General features: G+C 52.5%; 5 protein-coding genes across 5 annotated transcripts; 3 read left to right on the top strand and 2 right to left on the bottom strand.

Annotated features, from left to right (window-relative positions):
* Window positions 1–290: 290 nt before the first annotated feature.
* Window positions 291–2617, top strand: BBA_04636 (uncharacterized protein; the record flags this gene model as incomplete). Its single annotated transcript, XM_008599733.1, has 3 exons — window positions 291–1705; window positions 1855–1921; window positions 1976–2617. The coding sequence occupies 3 exons, from the start codon at window positions 291–293 to the stop codon at window positions 2615–2617; spliced, it is 2124 nt and encodes a 707-aa protein (XP_008597955.1).
* A 1241-nt stretch (window positions 2618–3858) lies between these two features.
* BBA_04637 (Mitochondrial import inner membrane translocase subunit TIM17) lies at window positions 3859–4453 on the top strand (the record flags this gene model as incomplete). The annotated part of the gene is made up of 3 exons (XM_008599734.1): window positions 3859–3933; window positions 4002–4355; window positions 4415–4453. 3 exons carry the CDS (start codon window positions 3859–3861, stop codon window positions 4451–4453), a joined length of 468 nt encoding a protein of 155 aa, XP_008597956.1.
* A 3685-nt stretch (window positions 4454–8138) lies between these two features.
* Window positions 8139–9440, top strand: BBA_04638 (flavohemoglobin-like protein; the record flags this gene model as incomplete). The annotated part of the gene is made up of 1 exon (XM_008599735.1): window positions 8139–9440. The coding sequence occupies one exon, from the start codon at window positions 8139–8141 to the stop codon at window positions 9438–9440; it is 1302 nt and encodes a 433-aa protein (XP_008597957.1).
* Window positions 9441–10773: 1333 nt separating this feature from the next.
* BBA_04639 (uncharacterized protein) lies at window positions 10774–12438 on the bottom strand (the record flags this gene model as incomplete). The annotated part of the gene is made up of 5 exons (XM_008599736.1): window positions 10774–11459; window positions 11689–11919; window positions 11998–12060; window positions 12184–12237; window positions 12306–12438. 5 exons carry the CDS (start codon window positions 12436–12438, stop codon window positions 10774–10776), a joined length of 1167 nt encoding a protein of 388 aa, XP_008597958.1.
* Window positions 12439–16063: 3625 nt separating this feature from the next.
* On the bottom strand, window positions 16064–17467 carry BBA_04640 (glucanosyltransferase-like protein; the record flags this gene model as incomplete). Its single annotated transcript, XM_008599737.1, has 2 exons — window positions 16064–17295; window positions 17365–17467. The coding sequence occupies 2 exons, from the start codon at window positions 17465–17467 to the stop codon at window positions 16064–16066; spliced, it is 1335 nt and encodes a 444-aa protein (XP_008597959.1).
* Between the last annotated feature and the right edge of the window lie 3730 nt (window positions 17468–21197).

Genomic DNA, 21197 nt, shown 5'->3' on the forward strand with positions numbered 1-21197 from the left:
AGGACTGAACCTGAGACCCTGAGGATGTCTGGGAATTGAATACGTAACCGTAGCCCAACGTCAGTCTCGCTAGCCGCCGAGGACCTATATCACTTTGCATCTAGGTACAATTATTATTAGGTACACATACGCGCTGTGGCGCTGTAGTGTGCGGCACAGTATCCCGACAGTGTGCGGCACAGTATTCCGACAATGTGCGTCCAGCTCTTGTTCGCTGTGCAATATAAAGGCGGTTCGCGCACCTCACTGAGGAAGACTACACTTACCATCGACATATCTAATGAATCGTCATGTTAAACGAGAGCAATAAACCATTTACATTTACAAAGGGTCCACAGCCTGATCCGCCCTCGCGACCGCCATATCTGTCAAACTATGTCGCTGCTGGACCCGGGATCAAGTTGAACAACCATGGGTCGGCTGACACACCACGAAATCGATTCGACTACTCGGTTGAGCTGCGACAATATCAGCAAAAGCAAGAATGGCTCGCGTCGCAAATCGAGCAGAGTATGTTTGGGGACACAGAATCACAGACCAAGGTCGCCCGCAAGTGGGTGGTTGACCAGTGGCAAAGATGGGGAATCTGGAACAGAGAATGGCCAGAGGATGGCCCAAGGCCGGAAGAGCCATGGGGCAACGGTCACCCCGCCTGCCTGCTGGCTATGGAATTGACATGGGAAATCGAACACATCGTGACCATCCGGCAGCCTGTTGATGTTTCCAAAATCTGTAACACCAAAGCGCCGCATGGCTCTGATACTCCGCCTCTGAATTGGTCTTGGGAAGTTGTGGCTGCACTGGCAGCAGAGCGATTATTCAGTCGTCACAGTCAGAATGGTTTTCCTTCCACCAAGATTGAAATGCCAAGCGTGGCATTCCGTCGGGACCTGAAGAATCTCTCTGGAAATCTCTCGGAGCCGGTGCAGAAGTTGGTGGCAACGGTGAAGGATTGGGACGGCCTAAGTCTTTCGCTCGGAACGCAAATCGAAAGACGAGTCAGATTCGGGGACCCAATCGGCACAACGCACACCAAGCCAAGTACATTGGAGGCTGGTGAAGCGCGGAAGTCTGATAATCCGTTTGGACGAGGCCTCTTCGGCATGTTGCCGCGGGAGACAAGTACAGTGAGTGATTCTAGAGCGCGCAGCTCTGAATCCAAGACAGTACGAGGTGGATATAACGCGGAAACTTACCGACGACTATTTGGCACAGCGGCCTGGCAGCCAAGTACATTGGAGGCTGGTGGATTGCGAAACTCTGAAAACGAGCAAGGACGAGGCCTATTCGGATCAACGTACCGGGAGGCAAGTCCGTTGAAGGCGAGTATTTTTGTTACCGAGTCAGGACAAGCTTTTTGGGGCGTGGCAACGGACCAGCACGCAGATGATGACGACACACCAAGCCTAGCCGGCGATACGGTCTGGAAGGAAAATGGAACAACGATTGTAGGATTAGACAGTTCTGATAACGAGGAAGCGGTGCCGACGTCCGGCCGTCAGGTTAAGGAAGCGCGAAGCTCTAATGACGAGGAAGCGGTACGGACGTCTGGCCGACAGATTGAGGAAGAGCAAAAAGCTGAGATTGCCGAGATTGCTGCGAGCATCCGAGCGATTCGAGGGCCCCGCCGGCGGGATCTTCATCGCAAACCTGGTGAGAAGTCTGTCAGGCTGACACAAGGAGGCCGTATTAAGAAAGCATACAAGTAAGCCCGTCCTTGGTATTATTGCTGGGTTTGGTATGTTCTGCTCATGGGTTGGATAGCTAAGGCCGCGTTTCTAAATTGAAGACTGTTTCTCATTGCTAAATCTACTTTAATAACCCACCTGTCCATGTGCTCGAAAATATTTGCAGGCGCCCTCGATACACGCCTAGCGCCTTGATCGCCTTGTTCAAGCGCGCCTCCCCAGGCGCCGCCTTCGTTTGTAGCTTTTGTGGTTGTGCCACAATGGTGGCTTTTTTTTCTGCCTTTTAGAAAAACATTTACATTTTGCCAAAAATTCCATCTGTAAACTTTCTTCTGTTCCCCACTGACTACATTTACGGCGCGTTACTCCTACATTCGACATCACCCGTGAACATACAGTCGCTCTCCAAACACAAGAATCAGTACGGACCTTTCGCTATTCTTCCCATCCGCGTCACCCCTACCCTATTATTTTCGTTTTACGCCATGGAAGAAACCGCATTCGAAGCCAATCTTCGACTGGCCTTTACCATCGCGACTGTTCTTCTGCGTCCGTTTGCACGCCTTGAAACCTTTTGCCTGTGGCTCCTCGGAATCGACGTAGCGACCACATTTCGCATGCTGCCCGAGCGAGATGCACACCCCGAATTCCCTGCTATTCTCCCCAATGGTATCTCCTTAATCTTCATCCTCATGATTCCATACCTCGTCTGGCGCGAGAGCCATCCTGGCCTCGAACTCTACGCAGGTTGGGCACTCAAGCCGCTGACACGCCGCTGCGGTCGCTGGGGACAATGGGCGCTCATGCTGCCACGCGTCTGGCTGTACACGGCCATACTCAACCATTCTATGCTGTCGCTTATAATCGATCCAAGCTGCGCTGTATTCACGGGCTTCAAGATCTGCTATTCCATATTTTGGCTTTTGTGAACCAGCTGGCAAGTCACGCAGGCCTGTACTCTTGATTGAATGGCTTTAGTCTTGTTCACCCAAGCTAAATTGCACAAAAATCACCTATGGCGTAGATACCTGCAATATATTTGATGAATTTAGTTTTCTGGCTTCTCTACCAATATTACACCAGACCATTGCATAATGCCACACAGTGAATTTGGGGAAAGCAAGCTCTAACAATGGATGCGTTCAATTGTGGATTGACTCGGGAGCGAACCGTTTGGCAGTGCCCAGTTCTTGAAATGTCGTTCTCTCGTTCGCCATAACTTCCTCTTGAAACATAATTTTGGTCTAATAGAGATTTCGTCCCTCAATGGCCGTATTGTCTGCCGCTTTCGCCGTTCTTTTCATGTGTCAGTGTGTGGACGGTGTGGGCCGACAGCGTAGTCTGTCCTGCATGTAAGTCATGTTGGTCTACCGCCTCCATAGCAAGCACTTACCTCTGTAAGGCTGGTCCAACCTCGATATGTCCTGCCGGCGAAACGGTATAATCTCGAGCGCATGTGCTATTCACGGCCAAGATACAAATTGGCAGCAGTGTTTAACTCAACGAAGCAATGTTCTAGTCAAGCTTCCATAGCCTCGCACGAGGCTCGCCACGCCACGTTCTACTCCACACTCCACACTTGGAGTCCCATATCAGATCACTGCCATCGGACGTAAATAATTAGCAAACGCTTAGCAGAGCCAAAGTATACATTAGAACGCACCAATAGTTACGATTTCTTGAATGTGTGCCGATTGATGATAAATTAAATTGTGGTGTCATGGTTGTTGACTTTCTAACGAGTCCAGACAACGTCAAAAGTGAACATTTATAAGAATTGTCTGTGACGGCACGGCAGGTGCTGAATTAATTCATTAGTATGCATACCTAACTAGGTAGGGTTTAAAGTATTTACTTGCTACTATCCTATTTTTAGTTAGTACGTGGTATTTTACTATTTAGCAGCTTCTGTGCTTTGACTTCTGCCGCCAACCGGCCCGCTGCCAGGGGCCCGCAAAAATGTCCAGCAAAAAGATTGAGTCACGTGCATCGGGATGCTCAGGAAAGAAGGAAAAAGAATCTGTTCCGTCATCTTGAGCTTCAGAGCAGCCAATCCACTCCCTCCCCATTAACCCCGGCAAACGCGGCTCTTGTGCTTCTTTTTTGTCCTGAGCCCTTTTTTGTTTTGACGCCTTTTTTTAATAATAATACTTTTTATACACACTCCGCAATGGCGATGGATCATGGACGAGACCCTTGCCCCTGGGTCATCTTGAATGATTTCGGCGGTGCCTTTTCCATGGGTGTACGTTTTCGCAGATTCGCAGCGCAGCGATTTCGAGTCGCACAAGAAAAACTGACATGTATTGGCAGGCTGTCGGCGGTACCATCTGGCACGGCATCAAGGGCTTTCGCAACAGCCCCTACGGCGAGCGGCGAATCGGCGCGCTGACGGCCATCAAGATGCGCGCGCCCGTCCTGGGCGGCAACTTTGGCGTCTGGGGCGGTCTCTTCAGCACATTCGACTGCGCGGTCAAGGGCTTCCGCCAGAAGGAGGACCCGTGGAATGCCATTACGGCCGGTTTCCTCACTGGTGGCTCGCTGGCCATGCGCGGTGGTTTCAAGTCGGCGCGCAACGGCGCCATTGGCTGTGCGGTGCTGCTGGCCGTTATCGAGGGTGTCGGCATCGCGTTTGGCAAGATGATGGCTGGCAACACCAAGCTAGAGGTATGAAAAATGCGCCCAGCTGTCAATGTCCCTGGACTGCATGTACTAACGTGATCTAGGCGCCTCTGCCTCCTCCCGAAAACGCTGCCATTGCATAAATAAAGCAATTATTGAGAAATCGATGACGACGCTATCGATGCGCATTCAGACACTCACCACACCACTGATTTGAACAAATTACGACTTGAATAGATATTCGCGAAGGCTTGCATCACCACGGTCGAACGGAGAAGACGACCGACACTATCCAGGGAAAGGGAAAAAGCAAACTTGAATCTCGGCGCCATTTTACATATACTTTTACTTGCCCTGAGGAACAAGAAAGGAAAGGGAATTATGCTTTCCGTCTGATACGAGGGGCATAGCGTTGCTTTTGACACACAAACTTTTTTGTACGCCGGGATATTAGGCGTTGTATTATGTATCTGTACACCAAACCACTTGAAGTAGACCAAGAGACATGCAATGAATTGCAGCCATTGCGATTTCGAAGATGAAAGTGTCGGGTCTGTCAACGTGGGATGGCGGATAGCCTCGGCACAAAACACGAGCTTGCAAAGCTGCATAAATGCACAGCTGCTGATGACTACGCGCTTATGCAAGTTGCCCCGAGTATCACCATCAAGTTGGCGCGGGTGAATGAGCTTTGACGTGACGCCATGGTCGTACCGGTCTCTTAATTTGCTGTGCTAGTGACGAAGTGGCCGACCATTGGACATCCGTCCTCAGAGCCTGGATTCACGGAACTGTGTTTCGAATAGCTTTGAAGAGCGCCATGGCAATCGTCACTATGCGAACGGCCGCAAAGCACTTGCTCCGGAATCGCTTATTGATAGTTCCAACCGTTTACAGCGCCCGAGGATCAAAAAGCTTGCCACCTTGATCCTTGCTAGACTCCAAATGAGTTTTCCCGGTCTGTTTTAGTTCGAGTTCTTCAATCTAGGGCACCAACTACTTGAAAGACAGAACGACCTGAATATGCGAGTTGTTGGCATTAGCCTGTTTCTCCATCTAAGCACTCGGACATGGCCCCAAACTTGGCCACCCTGCTGTAGGAAGACGCAGATCTTTTTTTTTTACTTCTTTTTTTTTTCAATGCTCCCTATAGTTTAGTTGAAAGTAAGGGTTTGAAGAGATTGTGCCGCGCTAGTATCGACTCATGGCGAATGGTGCAGAGTCGGTGAAGATCGCGGTGAATGGGCGGGCTGGCGGGGCGGGGGTGCTCAGGCGCATCCCGTCGCCTGGCGCGGCCGAGCAAGCCCGGACGGTGTAAACAAACCACATCAACGGGGGCCGTACGTATCCATCATTACATATCCATCATTGAACGTGGCGAGCCACCGCAAGACAGCGACGGTGCAGAGGCTCGCAAAACAGATTTTCGTCAGATATGGTGCTGTTGGGCGGATGGTGACCCGGCTGTAGTGTCGCTGGGGCGCGGCGGCGGCGGCGGCGGCGCTGGACACAGGACGCCAAGATCAACTACCGGAGCGAGCTTCGCCAGTGGTCGGCTGTGGCTCAGCCCGGACAAGACGCGCACAACGAGCACAGGCGACACGTTTGGACGAGATGAACCCCTGACGCAATCTGGGCCGGCAGAGGGCTGCTGCTCCTCCTCCTCCTCCTACTCCTTCCGGACGCGCCGCCAACTAGAGGGCCGCCGCCGGGCCAGGAGAAGAAGACACGCCGGCGCGACGGCCACAGCAGCATCCCGCTGTCTTCGACTCTTGGCCCACGGGTGGCGGTGAACGGGCAGCAGCGCAGCCTGCGGGACGGCGCCGCAGATTCTTATTTCCCATCTCAAGATTATTTTTTGGCGTGTGCTGGTAATAACACTTGGACTGGACTGACTGACGTCGTGACGGAAGCAGCCACGGGGCTATCCGTAGCTGTGCCGGATGCCCATCACTCGAACTGGGCTTGTTGATGGCAGTTTCAGGTTCGCAAGTATAAATACGTAACTGACAAATACCTTTGTTTACATGTCTTTTTTATTCGCATCAAGGTTCACTTTTCGCGTAAAATGGGTTCGTAATCTGCGGCATTATTCTCATCTTCATCGGAGATGCATTCTTCAATCCACAAACATTTGTCCACATGCTTCTCACACTTTCTTTAAATAAGCCCATGATTGTGACTGGGGAACTTTGAGGGCCTGCGCGTCAAAGCTTTTTTTTTTCATCGTCCCATCCCAAACCAGTTTAGTCTCCGCGGGCGAGAAGTGGCTCACAATGGGGATCAGCGACCGACCATTGGCCTGCCACTCTTGATTTTAGACTACGGGCAAGGGGGCCAAGATGCTTTTAAAAAACAAAAGAAAAAGAGAAGAAGAATAGTGGTGTTATTTCGCATGAGCTATTTTCAGCTTTCATCGTCATGCAAGTCTCCAATCAATACCCAGTCACGAGGGGCCCTTTGCAAGCGTTGCCGAGTTTCATCAGTTTATTACCTAGCATGCCCGACCAAAAGGGATTGCCGTCCGCGAATCTCCGATGCAAATCGAGGCATCTCCCCGGAGATGTGCTGCAGGGCCACAGACGAGGAAAAAAAAAAAGTCGGCTCACTTTCCGCGCCAGGCGACCGCAATGCCTTCTAGAATAGACTAGTGAGCTCTGTCAGGCGCAAGAGTCATGGCATTCTCCATGACGATTGCCTTTTTTTTTTTTCTTACCCCTTTGATGCGTTTTAGTAATTGGTAATGTCGGGCACTGGGAGAGGTCGTCTGTCTAGTGAGCAAATCGGTTTTCGGTGCCCAACTGAAAAACACGTGGAAAATGCTTAGTTAAACCAAAAGAGTCTAAATCAAAAGAAGAGCGGCTGATTGGCAAGCGGCTGCTGGCACATCTTGCCCCCGACCTGAGCCAAGCGGCGGATAGAGCGGGAACGGATGCGACAACCCGGCGCGCCCTCCCTGTGTTTGAGCCGTATGCCGGCTGTGGCGTGCGGTTGTTCCGCATAGTCAACTTTCCAATACCCGTCAGAGACACGCATATGCACGGCGTCGACATCATCCTTTTTAAAGACGACAGTTATAATCTGTCAACTTGACAGCGGCCCTATTCACTCAAAACGTATTGCGGTACAAGACATTTTCAGTTGAAAATGTTTTACCAGTCAGCTGCTGGTCGCAGACTCGCCAAGGCTTGTGTCCCGGCCATTGTCCCCGACTCGCGCCGGCAGCAGCGTCTCCACCCAAAATGCCGAACCACCAGCAACAAATCAGTCCACTTCCATTCTTTTTTTGCGGCGGGCCGTTTTCGATGTCTCCCCTGTTGGAAGCTTATTTCCTTTTATTTTTATTTTTATTTTTGCCCTTTCCCGACTTTGGACTCGCCTCCATTAGCTTTCAGGCTCATCTCATTGGCCCCCTGGCCCGCCCGGCCCCTTGTCTTTTTTGCGGTCGGCAGGGTCCTCCGTGAGCAAAAAGGTCATGCAAGGCATTGTTGCTTGGCTTTTTCCGCCTTCTCCGCGGTGGATTTTTGCATCGTTTGTTTCCGTGTACATAGTTACACACACACACACACACACACACACATCTATGCGTATATATATAAAGTTGTTAGATAACCCCATCCGATTCTCATACAATCCGTCTCTACACCCACCACCTCCTCCAACCACTTACACCAACAACCGCGACCACCACAAACTCGCGGTTTATACAAAGAAGCAGTCTGCTTCCAATACATGTTTCGATTTGCGCCTCTGACTCGGCGCATCGCAAATCTCAAGCCCCTCCACCTCTCCTCCTCCTCCTTTCACACCACCACCGCCGCCGCCGCCATGGCCCTCACCCAGTCCCAGATTGACATTGTCAAGTCCACAGCCGCCATCCTCAAGGACCAAGGCGACCGCATCACGCGCATCTTCTACGTCAACATGCTCACCGCGCACCCGGAGCTCAAAAACTACTTTTCCCTGCGCAACCAGGCCACCGGCGCCCAGCAAGCCGCCCTCGGCGCCTCCGTCCTCGCCTACGCCAGCTACATTGACGACCTCCCGCGCCTGACCAGCGCCGTCGAGCGCATCGCCCACAAGCACGCCTCGCTCTTTGTCCGCCCGGAGCAGTACGCCATTGTCGGCGAGCACCTCGTCGGCGCCTTTGCCGAGGTCCTCGGCGACGCCCTGACCCCGGAAGTCGCAGACGCCTGGAAGGCCGCCTACGCCCAGCTCGCCGACGTCTTCATCGGCCGCGAGCGCCAGCTCTACGAGGAGCCGGGCGCCTGGCAGGACTGGCGCGACTTTGTCATAGCGAAAAAAGAAAACGTCTCCGAGGGCGTCGTCAGCTTCTACCTCAAGCCCGCCGACGGCAAGCCGCTGCCGCCGTTTTTGCCGGGACAGTACGTCAGCGTGCAGATTCCGATCCGCGAGCTCGGCGGCTTGCTGCAGAGCCGCCAGTACAGCCTGAGCGCCGGCCCGCCGGGCCCGTCTGGCGCCGAGTGTTACCGCGTCACCATTAAGCAGGAGCCCAACACGGCCGGCGCCGACCCCTCCGACGTCAAGGACCTGGCTGCCGGCAGCATCGCCGGCATCGTCGGCAACCGCCTGCACGCCGAGTACCAGGTCGGCGACACGGTGCAGCTCAGCTCCCCGCGCGGCGAGTTTGTCTTTGACGCCGCCAAGATTAGTCCCGACGCCCACGTCGTCCTCCTCTCCGCGGGCGTCGGCGCCACGCCGCTCCTCTCCATGCTCGACGCCATTCGCGGCGCCAACAGCATCAACGACAACGTCGCCGCCGCCCCGCGCCCCGTCACCTGGGCGCACTCGGCCCGCCACGCCAACGCCGTCTGCTACGGCGAGCACATCCGCCAGGCTTCCGCCGACGCAAACGCAAACGTCACCGCAAAGGTCTTTCTCAGCAACGTGGCCGAGACGGACAAGCATGGCCACGATTACGACTACAAGGGCCGCTTCGACGTGTCCAAGCTGGTCGCTGATAATGTCCTGCCGCTGGAGAAGCCCGACGCCCAGTACTTTCTCTGCGGCCCCAAGGATTGGATGGTGCAGGTCAGAGACGAATTAAAGGGCAATGGCGTCAATTCAGACAATATCCATCTCGAGCTGTTTTCTACCGGAGACGTCTAGACGTTGCACATGTTTGTCTTTTCCCCATCGACCGTTGCACCGTGTAAACACTTTGTACATTAGAATAAGTCATTTACGTTTCAAATACCACTTTCACGAGATACCAACCAAATTGATTACAATTTCCACCTGCAGTTACTTGACGCGACACATTTTGACGTCGGGACATGCTTGTGTTTCTCCATTGAATACTTCTACATGTAGACTGCTACATGTAAAGATCTTGTACATTAGACTAGCCATCTACATTTCAGATACCACTGCCATGACTCGCCAATTTCATCCCATCCATTCATCATTAAAGCAAAAACTCCCAATATATTTCAAGTTGCGGTCTGATTAAAATGGAGATATAGAAAGAAACTCAGTCAATAAAGCAAACTCCGATCCCAACCGGCCGAACCTTCTGCAGCCCTTGCCCTCTCTTCCCATTATCGCAATCGAAAACACCAAACATCTCAGAACGCAAAGAAATGAGTTGAGAAATATCCATATAGCTCAACAGCCCAAGGACAACCTTGTCCTTTTCCTTCTTCCCCATTCTCCCTTGTCTGCACATCGCCCAACGCATGCCACAAATGTGACTGCTGACCATGCAGTTCTTCCCCTCGCCTTGTTATTTTTGTGCGCTCATGCGCAATAGCGCATCGATCCTTCCCTGTAAGAAATCACCAATAATCATCGCTGATGGAAACCATGCTAGGAGGGGTATGAGTATGATTGCCGTCCTCGGCGAATACACGCACACGCGAATTTGTGTGCGCCCACCAGTTTCAAAACGCCGATTCCAATTTGCTGTCCCCTTGCGAGTCGCATCTTGCCTCGCCTAACCGCTGATACGAAGAACCGTTTGTAAAGTTGCTCCATCGTATATGCCGAATAAACTTTCCATAACCACGAAAACAAGTGCGCCGTGATCAGTGGGCAATGCCACTCTGATTGCCAATCCCCAAAGCCGTGCCAAAAAGCAACAACAAACTCCCGAATGGATGCCCTGTCGCGAGGCCATAACCTGCCGTGCCTCGTCCCGTAAGTCCAGATCCTTGGTATATAGCCACACGTATCCTCCAATCGCCCCATAGATGCCACACGGTGCCATCGGTGCGATATGCCGCAATTAAGTATGAACCCCTTTGCCAGATAAAAACTTTCCCAGATCTTTGATGTTGGCGCCGTTTGATGTACTGGTCCGACCCAATCGTCGTCCAAAGTTTTCCCTGCGCCAAAGTCTTCAGAAACAAAACAATAATGTAGCGCCACCCTTTTCAATTTGCCGTGACAGAAAAAAATGGGAAACATCCCAAACTCCAGTTAGATATAGACGGGCAATTGATTAGCCCCAAACGCTGGCCTGAGCACCGAGACCAGAAGAGCTCTGGCCCCATACACCGTTGCCGCGACCCCAGCCGCCAGAGGTGGCAAGAGGGGTGGTGGAACGCTTGGCCTGAGCTCCTGAGGTAGGGGTGCCGACGGGACGAGTACCAATGGGAGCGACAGTAGCGCCCTGCTGACCAGGCTTGGATCCAGGGGCCAGGTCGCGCGGAGGAGAGGCACCTGTAGGGCTAGAGGTGCTGGTACGGCTCTGGATACCGACAGCGTTGTCAAAGACCTTGTTGGTGGGGGCGGCGGTCTGTGGGCTGGCAGTGCTGTTGGGACGGGGGCTCAACTCGCTCTGGCCGGGGGCGTGGTCATTCGCAGAGGTGGGTGTACCGACATCAGCAGGTGGGCGGCCCATGCCGTCGAAAGTCATGGGAGAAGCGCCGCGAAGGCTGGAAGCGCCGCTGGGACCGGGAACTCCCTTGCGAATGTTGCCGCTCTCATCGACGTAGCTCGTCTTGTCAGCAAACGGACCCTCTCCATACAGAGCACTGCGTTGGCGGGCAATCAGCTCGCGAGTCTCTTCCTCGGACATGTGCTTGCTGTTGCTGCCGGCGTTGGCATTGGCGTTGGCATTGTTGACGTTGGCAACGTTGGTGACGTTGTTGGCGGCAGTAGTGTGCGGGGTATCAGCAAGAACAGCTACGGAGACGGTGCGTTAGTCGATAACACTCAAAGCAAGAGACAATCACAGGCGCTGGCCCCTGGATTTAGAGGATACGAGAAGCAAGCCGTGATAGAAAGCGACTGGGGCCAACGCAGCGAGCGGAAAGGATGGGTATCAACATGTGGTTCCACTCGTGGCCAGTGCTGTTCTATTTGGGTATTTGCTCTCTTTCAGGGAGTCGCTAAACTGCAGAGGGTGGCCTACTTCGTTGATATTGCTGTTCAGTGTGGAGGTTTCGGAGTTCTCGTTCGCGCTGGGCGGCCATGCGCCTCTTGGCCTGCATCACCTGCTCGGCATCGTTGGGGCCGCGAGAGGGCTGATGGTGTCTCTGAGCGGCGTAAAAGTTTTGGAGGTTTGGGCCAGGAGGGCCGCGGGGTTCGTCAAAGTTATTGACGGAATGAGATCGGGAGGCCTGGCCGTGGGGGGCGCGACCTGCTGCGACACGAGATGAGTATAGGACAAGAGGCAGGGCGGGTGATGGAAATGCAAGTTCGCATCAGTTGTGATACTTACGGCGTCCGCCCATTGCATAGCCTTTGCCAGACTTTTGAAGGTTCTCGTGGGCGCGATCAACCTCTGTGGACAGGTCAGCGATACTAGATGCAAAGAGAGCTCGGGTCCATCTCAGGGGTACCGAGGGAAAAAATGCATCAAGAGTACGGAAGAGTCGGAAGGGAGTGCAATAGAGAAGAGACATACCATCAAACTGGTAGGAAAAGGCATAGTCATCCTGAGGTTGGGGAGCACTGGCACCTAAAGAAGGGGTCAATATGGCGCAAACGTAGGGCAAAGCGTGGCCATGAGGCGAGTCAACAGCATACCAGTACGGACGGGTGTGGCAGTTCTCTGGTGGTCCCAGTTGTTCTGCGGGTGCTGGTGCTGATGCGGTTGCTGATGCGGTTGCTGGTGCTGTTGCTGGCCAGCAGCCCACTGTGCATTCTCGTAATAGGACATGATGTCTGCAGATGAGAGAGGCACAAGTCGGCAAAGATGAAAGAAGCGACGACGGAAAAGTCAGGAAATGTCTCGGGCAGGTGGGTGACGTCGAGCTGAAATGGTCTGGTGGAAATGGTCTGGTGGAAATGATCCAGTGGAAAATATTTGTCAGCGGGGCGAGAGTAATTTTTTCCTTTCGCTTGGCGAGCTAATATGTGGCAGACCAGCGAGGCTCACGAGAAGAGGTAAAGGAGGGTGATGAGGAAGCAGAAAGAGGCGTTGATGAAGAGTGGACAAAAAGGTAGCCAAGGCAGCGCGAAAACGGGTGATGAAGAAGTTGCGGCGTGACGGCACGCCGGATCGAAGTGGTGCAGTTGGCAGGCAGGCAGGTAGGCAGGTTGGCAGGCAGGCAGCGAGTTGCTGACCTGATGAGCTTCAGGGGGGTCCGGCGGGCTTGGCCTGGGGCCTAAAAAGAGCGCTTCTCTAGCGCAAACCCCAAAGATATAGCGGGTGGCGGTGCTGAAGATCCAAACACGGGGGGCCTGATGTAAGGGGGCCTTTAAGCTGTAGTTACCCGCCTTGCAACCAGTATCAGATCCGTGAGCCAATATATTGATGTTCGAGGCTCTGTAGGAGACGATTACTTTGTATATCTAAGCAACCTCCAAAATAAAAGGAGGCCGGTTAAAAAATAAAAATGAAAATAAAAATATTTTCTTTCCAGAGAAAAAAAGCAAGACAAGAAGGACGTGTGAGGCAAACATGTCAGTGGCAAGAAAGAGTGTGACTTGCTCCTAATAAATAGCCAATGACGCAAACCAAACCGCAGACCAAGAGACAGGGTTCGCAGCGAGCAACGAAATGCACAAGCCCTTCGGGCGATGCGCCCAAAGGGACAAACCGTTTGATATTATTCTTGTCGAGGTGTGGTGATCTGCCAATGTTGCAGGCTTTGGTCGCAAGTCACAGCCATTGACAATGAAAAAGAGCAGTCGCTGCAGAAGCATCGAACAAGGAAGTAGAAACTGATTCGTTACCAAAAGGGCTCAGCTCTCAAAAGGCAAGACAATGCGCTACACTTGAGGCACGCGCCGAGACACAAGAAGAAAAAAATATCTCTACTTATTAATTCGTTCGACGCCAGCTTGTGCGAGCGAGGCGGGTTGCGCAACTGTCAGCTGAAACTTGTCATTGATCATCATCTTGTTTCTCACCAGAAGTTTCCCACCAAAAGAAAAAAAAAAAAAAAAGGAAGGGAACTCAACGAGCGACTCTACCATTTGATTATTACTGTTCACTGCGTCAGGTGTAAATGGTTCCATCTTCCCCTTTTTCCCGGCGCAGCCTTATCCACAATGATCATTATTGGTTAGTGGGCATGGAACCGGTTCCAACGGTAGGTAGTAAGCCGGGTGGTTCTCTTGCAAGGCCCAAAAGTTCTTTTCATCGAGCTCCTGCTAGGCAATCGACGGCACTGCGACACTGGCGCGCATCGGGAGCGCGACGGGCTACGTGTCTCCCTTTTGCAAGGCAGAGAGAGATGAGATTTCTGTGCCACCACAAGTAGCACCGCCCAGACTAATCCTCACAACTCGCTCTACCAGATATCATCTTTACAGCTTGTCATAGTTATGTACACAGCTCCAGCTCCTCATCAGCAGCCAAACTTGCCCCGGAACCGCGACACACATCCAGCAAAAGGGCCCGGCCCGGAGCTAACCAGCAATGTGGCGTCGAAACGATGCCCGTAGCGGCTTAGTGTGAGCTGCGCGGGCCGGGGGAGGCCTTGGCTTCCTTTCTTCCTCTTCCTTTTTGTTCCGCTGATGTGATGGTGGGATGGTGGGATGCCAATATTCCAACAAGTGTAAGGACAGGCAGGCGGCACTCGCCATTTCTCGCAACCTCTTACTTGAGGCGAGATAGGATGGCGTCCTTGGCAGCGCTGCCTCCCCCCTTTGCACAATCACGTCGTGCCACCACATCGCAAATCCATTCGCAAACGTGACTCCGACTGTCCGAGACTGGCACCGACGCCGACAAGAAGAAGGAGAAGGAAAAGGAGAAGTAGAAGGAGAAGGAGAAGAAGGGGAAAGAGCGAACCCAGCCTCATTATGACTTCTTGCCAAGACAAGACCGTCATACCTCCAATCATCATCCAAGCTCCTTTGCTCCAAATAATGTTGCCCCGAAAGGTGGCGCTCCATGGTTCTCCATCTAGCGAGCATTCTCCGCGCGCCCGCCGCAAATAGTTTACAAAACGATGATTCAAAATCGAACCCTTTTAACCTCCACCAATAAAATAGCAACACTCGCACCTTGGAATCCCGCAGCTCCTTGTCCTTCTTTGGCCTTCAATGACGGATCATGAATGGGGTCCTGATCATGCAACTTTCTTCCACTTATGCATCAACTTATCAAGTGATCCATATCTCGAATGCAATGACAATGACGACAGCATTCAGGTCCCATCATCGACAATCATTGCCCCGTACACAAGTCAGATGCAAATATTCCATCATCAGCATCCTGCACATAACTCGGGTTTGCTGTCCTATCAACCTACCATCCTCCATATTTATCCACTCGCTTCCCACAGCGACCGACTTTCACTCTCTCATGTCTCTCTCCGGCTCTTCAGTCTCTACCTTCAATCTCTCTCACCCCATTCTCCATGCTGACATGCAATGCATATGCACGGCAAACTCACTATTTACAGCACACCACTTTTCTTCCCGGCCCCTAGTTACCCCGGTGCTTGCATTTCCAGCGAATCAAAAAGTCCCTTTTCCCCTTGATATTATGTTTTACTCTGGCAGTAAACAGTCCCTCCGAGTTTCCGCCGGGCTGCCCAAAAAACAAGAAAAAAAAACCAATCAACCGGCCTTGTCCGCACACTGCCGGGCCCCCCACCCCCGACAATCAGTTCGTGTTCAACTTGCAAAGGGGAATATTTGCGCGCGCGCGCGCGCACGCAACTATGTAGCAATAGGAGACCAAGAAAAAAAATGACAACCAATCGAAATTCATACTTTTCTGCTCGGTCATTGGGCCAAAACTCTGCCAAAAACGAATGAATATCCGGCACGTTCGTAGCCGGGATTGGTCACCAATTTCCCCAAACCCTCAGCTTCCTTGTCTTCCGACTGCGCAACTTGATGCGAGCCGGGCTAACTTGTCGTGTCTACCAACCTCGCCGCGTCTGAGTGGTCCTGAAGCTGTATGATTGCTCCCACCAATGAGAATGAGCTGATCGCGTAGCCAGATGCCACCTCCGCGAGTTATATTCGACCCCATCATCTCACCCAAAGACCGTCAATACGAAAAGGGTGTCTTTTCCCAGCAATACGCCATACACAACATCACGTCAGCCTGCCGATAGGAGAATCTAATCGCTGCAAGAGCCACCGCTGGTTAGTCGGAACAAATATTGATAGCATCGAGCATTATGAAACATGTGTCAAGGAAAAAATCACAGCATATTCATTGCTATCTAGACTGATACACACATCTGCTTACAGCAACGCCAGCTGCGCAGAGTCCAAACACGCGCCCATTCTGTTCAAGAGATTACGAGAATCGTCGAAGTAGAATTGAAATGAAAAAAACGCTCAAGCTCATTTCAGCCATCAGTCCACCCATCTCTTTACAGAAGCATGGAACCGACGAGAGCAACGGCGACAGAGGCCAGGGTGCCAACCATCGACGAGCCAGAAAGAGCGGCGGCGTTATCCTTGTCGCTGCTGCTGCCGCTAGAGCCGCTGCCGTCAGCGGTAACGTTCTTGGTGGAGAGACCAGAGTCACCAGCAGTCTGAGAACCAGAGCCCGACAGACCAGGGCCCTTGCCAGCACCCTCCTTCATGTACTTCTGAGCCTCCTTGGGCATCTCAGGCAGAAGCTTGGGGTCGACGTTCCAGTCTGAGCTCTTGGCGGGGCACGAAGAGGAGTGCGAGTTGGAGGAGGCACCACCGTCGCCGCTGGGGGCAGCGTTGTCCTTGAGAGACTTCTTGAAGTTGTCGTACTCGGCACCGCCCTTGTGCTTGGTGACCTTGCCCTTGCCAGCCTTGCCATCAATGTCGACGATGCCGTACATGGACTCCTCGTACGAGTACTCGTACATTATACCGCCGGAATAGACACCCGTCATCTCCTTGCTCATCAGAGCCTGGACCTCGTCAAACTTGCGGGGAGTGTTCTTGTTGCAGCCGTACTCGGAGAGGAAGAGGGGCAGGCCATAGTCGGTGAAGTTCTTAACCTTGGCGTCCCAGCCGGCAGTCTTGAAGTCGCTGTTGCACCACGAGTAATCGTTGAAGGCGAAGAAGTCGGAACGGACCTCATCAGGACCACAGTTCATGTACACGGCAGTCTGGAAACGGCTCTCAGAGACATCAGCAGCAGAGTAACCGACCGGAATAGCACGAAGGTTCTGTGCCTTGATGAAGGCGCGCAAGTCACGTGTGACAGCCTTGATGTAAGGGGCGTTGAACTCGTTGCCCTTTTCGTTGATGACCTCGTTACCCGAGAAGAAAGCGAGAGTGTTCTTGTACTTGGCGAACTCGGCGACGGTGGCGAAGATGCTCTGCAGATAAGCGGCGTTGTAGGACAAAGCGGGCGCGGCGCGGTTGAGGGAGTAGAGACCGTTGTTGACATCAAGGACAAGGTAAATGCCAGCGTCGGCGAGAAGGCCCATACACTCGGTGTGGTCGGCCGAGTTGTCCACGGTATAAACGCGGATGGTGTTGACGCCAAGATCCTTGAACCATTCGATATCACGGGAGCAAATTTCCTTGTCGGCGAGGGGGTCGACACGGGCAGAGTCACCGCCGGGCTGATAATCGATACCACGGATGTAAAAGCGTTCGTTGCCCTTGTAGAAGGCTGATGAGGTCATCTAGTTAGCCAAGGGGCTGGGCGTGGCTTGGCGCGGGGCCATATCCATGTGCTTACCGTTGCCCTTAATGGTGATGGGAGTCGGGTCGGCACGCTTGGTCGGGGAGCCAGAGACGAGGCCGACGGCGGCGAGGGCCGACAGGAGAGCGAAACCCTTCATGATGATTATGTTATAGAATGCTTAACGATGTAATAATGTGCACGATCTTGGTGAATGGTAATTCAAGACAATCGAGTGGGGTGACTGGTTTGTCAAGATTACAAGCGGCAGATGGTGGAGAGAGCGTAAGAAGAGGAAGTCGTCGATCGAATCGAATTAAAAGCTGCCAACAAGGAGCGGGTTGGAGCAGTTGCCAAAAGCGAGAGCGGGAGAATTGAAATGGTAAAAAACGACTGAAGTTGGGGGAAAACAATGAAGCTGCCGACACGTCGGGTTTGAGAATTGGGAGGAAGGAGGAAAGCAGGCGGTTGAAAAAGAGAGGGAGTCCAGAAATGAAATACCCAAGACACGCAGGCCAAGGGGGGTGTGGTGGATGGTACGGAGTAGGTAGGTAGAGGGCAGGCAGAGAGCGCGCTAGCCTGGGGAAAGCAAAAAAAGGTGACGACGAGGAGGAATGAAAGGAGAACCAATGCACAGCCTCAATATACCCAGCCTGCGGTGGACACTGTTAGCGCCGGTGCAGCTATGCTAACAACTGTTACCAGTGATACTTGCAACCTCGAGCAGCAATACGGGGAGGCCAGGGAGGTTGTTGACTTGTCGGCGCCATCAGGCCAAAGCTCACCAGCGACTGTACGGGGGGGGACAAAGTTAGCGCCAGATGGGTTGGCCATTCAGGTGGCCGGCAAGGTCATTTAGAGTGCAGCACTACCAGTAACAAAGTGTACGGATATTCGGGCCACCTTGCCACCCATCAGGTACCTATAGATTTGTCTCTGATGCTCGCCTCATAGGCCCATCACTGGTTCCGCACCTGCGCACCTGCCAGGTACCAAAACCGATAGCCAGACGCAGCAAGCCAGGGCGGCCCACAAAGCAGGCCCACCCACTGGAGCCAGCTTGGGTCGTGCTGCCCATGCTAAAAGTGTTGCGGCAATACCTGACAAGTTGCTGTAATCACCGCCACTCCACCTTGTACCTCGCTACCAGTTCTCCGTAGATCCTCCCCCCTTCATGACTTGACGCACATCACACAGAGCATTCGTTCACTTCCAGCTTTTTTTTGGTCCAGGGGCAAGGGGGACCCGGCGCGGCCGCCACGCGAGGGTCCGGCGAGCCGATCTTGCGCTGGTCCGTCCAGCCAGGGGTATTGAGTTCCATCAGGACTTCTTTTGACGCGATCAAGCGATTTACAAACCTTGTATCGTTCTCCGTCTCTGCTCAACTCCTTTTCCAGAATACCGTTTGGCTTTTTTTCCCTAGAAGGATTGATTCTCCACTCTCGACGCAGCCATCTGCATCGCAAATTTCTCTGTTTGGACCGGCGTGACAAGGATAGGCCGCTCGTCACAATCTCAGGGAGAGGAAAAACAAGGGAACCACTCTCCCCAGAAAAAAAATTAAATGACTACGTCTTTATGGTCCAGCGCGTGTGTTTCATCTCAGATGCCTCTCCTCTTTTTCTTTTTTTTTTTGGCTCCTGTGCCTGGTGTTCAAACTGTTTTTTTCGACCGTCTACGCTGTTTTGGCCTGTCTCGCATAGCCACAATGGGGGGTGGGGGGTAGTAATGCGACCCCTCCCCTTCTAATAACCCCCTCTCCTCCTCTGCCTCGTCGCTCCAGTCTTTCAATGCTCCAAAGCTGCGGCACGTTTTGGATTGTAGGTTTTTTTTACCAGTCGGAACAGCTCTTCGGCGCGCGCAACTTTACTCGGTTTCTTGTTCTAAACTCAATTGTCGCCTTCCAAGGCGACAACGCCACACCACACGCGAGCTCGGCGAGGTCCCTCTCAGTGATTGCGTGCGCATGCCCTCTGCCGTAAGTTCGCTGATCATGTAACTTAGACAGACGCCAGTCATGATATCTCGTGTTATTTTCGCCCATGATGAGTCTGCCGGGTCCGTCTGGGAGTACGAGTCACCGTCGCCAAGCGAAACATTTCTATTTCTATTCTATTGTTCCGAGTTATATACTCCTCCAATACGAGACTGCATTGCGTGGCCTTTCACTAGTGTAGGCGGGTAAATACAGTGCGTACCTACCGTTGAACGTCGTATCACACAGTGCGTCGCACAGGGTGACATGCATGGCCCGCGGGGCAACCAACCGCGCGGGCTCATCATCTATCAAGACACCCAATTTCGTTCGTCGCTCCCTAATGTATCACATTACCGCTCATCACGACGAATAGTAAACCTGCACGATCATCTGCCTTTCGATGCCCGGATCCGCCCATTGTCTTCTGCCTCGCCGGCCACTCTCTGCCATTGACGCCAGATGCACGCACATGCAATTTGATTTTTGGTCACAACCACATCCTTGACGAACCCTGCATGCTCAGAGATGAGCTCTGTGCAGTTTAATCAATCTTAATCTGCATACCGATAGTGGATAATAGCGCTGTGATGCTATGAGCATACGTAATCCCGGAAAATTCTGCTCTAGCGACGGAATTCTTTTCCAACTTACAAGCTCATTAGACAATGCTTTGCAACAAAAGAATACGTAATGGAACAATAAATAGAGTGGATGTAACAATGCATTTGAAGAGAACATCGTGAAGGGCCCCACGCTGGAGATGAATTGAAGTCATCTGCTCTGCAAGCTTTACACAGGTTGATGGCTGCAGATTCTGTGCATGTGCCAAAGGTAATCAAAATCTTACGAGAGTGGCGTTACTTTTATCTGCTATATCTTGCAGTTTAAGCCGTCGCCTAAAGGTTCAAGAACTCCCAGATGTTATTATTGCCGTTAAGCTTGCTGTCAATCTTGCGGTTTGGAGACCGCCACCGACGTCGAGTTTCTTCTCAACGCTATCAACTAACGTCTGTTACTACTTAAAGTCTTTCACCATCCCAGCCTCTAAAAACGCTTACCTCGGCAATTGATGCCATCAGACTCCGGGTACCACGCTCGAGACGAGCCGCCGTTCCCTCGCCCTTGGTAGTTTGTTGTCGTCGCCGTTGTGCGGTCCGACAGAGCCTCCAACAAGCAATCGTATTTGAGCTATGAAAACAGCAGATGATCTAGAGTTCCGAAAGATCTTTAAAATTGTCATATCGTCATGCGTGAGCCCACGCGAGCTGGCCCGCTTCCCGTGAAGGTACTGTTGTGCGGCACGTTGGCCTTGGATATTATATGGCCATTGCCGAAAAAGCTCTTTGAGTGTATAATACTTGGCTTCAACACAAGCACTCAGATCTTTCGTACTCCCACTATAATACGATTCAGCATGGCACCATTTGCACCCAGGGCCTGATGCTAACACCAAGCTTTCCCAACCAGCCAAGGAGCCGCGCTCCGCTGTGGAAAGACTTCCCAACTCATCCCTTCCGCAGTCTCATGACATTCTCTGGTGGGCGCCACCTTGCTTATTCTCGGCGAGTTATATCCACGTTCAAAGCATGCTCACCGCCGCGGCCCACGATGGTGTCGGTCAATGTCCGCCGCGCGGCAGTCGTTCGTTTGCGGCTCTTTGTGCCAACTTAGGCCGCACCGTTCAGCAATAAGGTCTCAATATTTGTCATGTTGGATAAAGTAGAGAGGGTGCTATTCTAGTGCCATAAGAGCAGTCAAATACTCGACTCTTTGCATTTCGTTGCCCGCACTGAGGGCTGTAAGCCGCAACGAGGTCGCCGGTTCATTTGGTTAGCTCAGAGAAGGAGGGCAGTTTTGTAAAAATTGTGACGCTTGAAAAATCCGAGTGTCCCGCTGTTGGGTCTTTCTCTTG

This window comes from Beauveria bassiana (assembly GCF_000280675.1).
Source record: "Beauveria bassiana ARSEF 2860 unplaced genomic scaffold BBA_S00010, whole genome shotgun sequence".
Taxonomy (NCBI): domain Eukaryota; kingdom Fungi; phylum Ascomycota; class Sordariomycetes; order Hypocreales; family Cordycipitaceae; genus Beauveria; species Beauveria bassiana.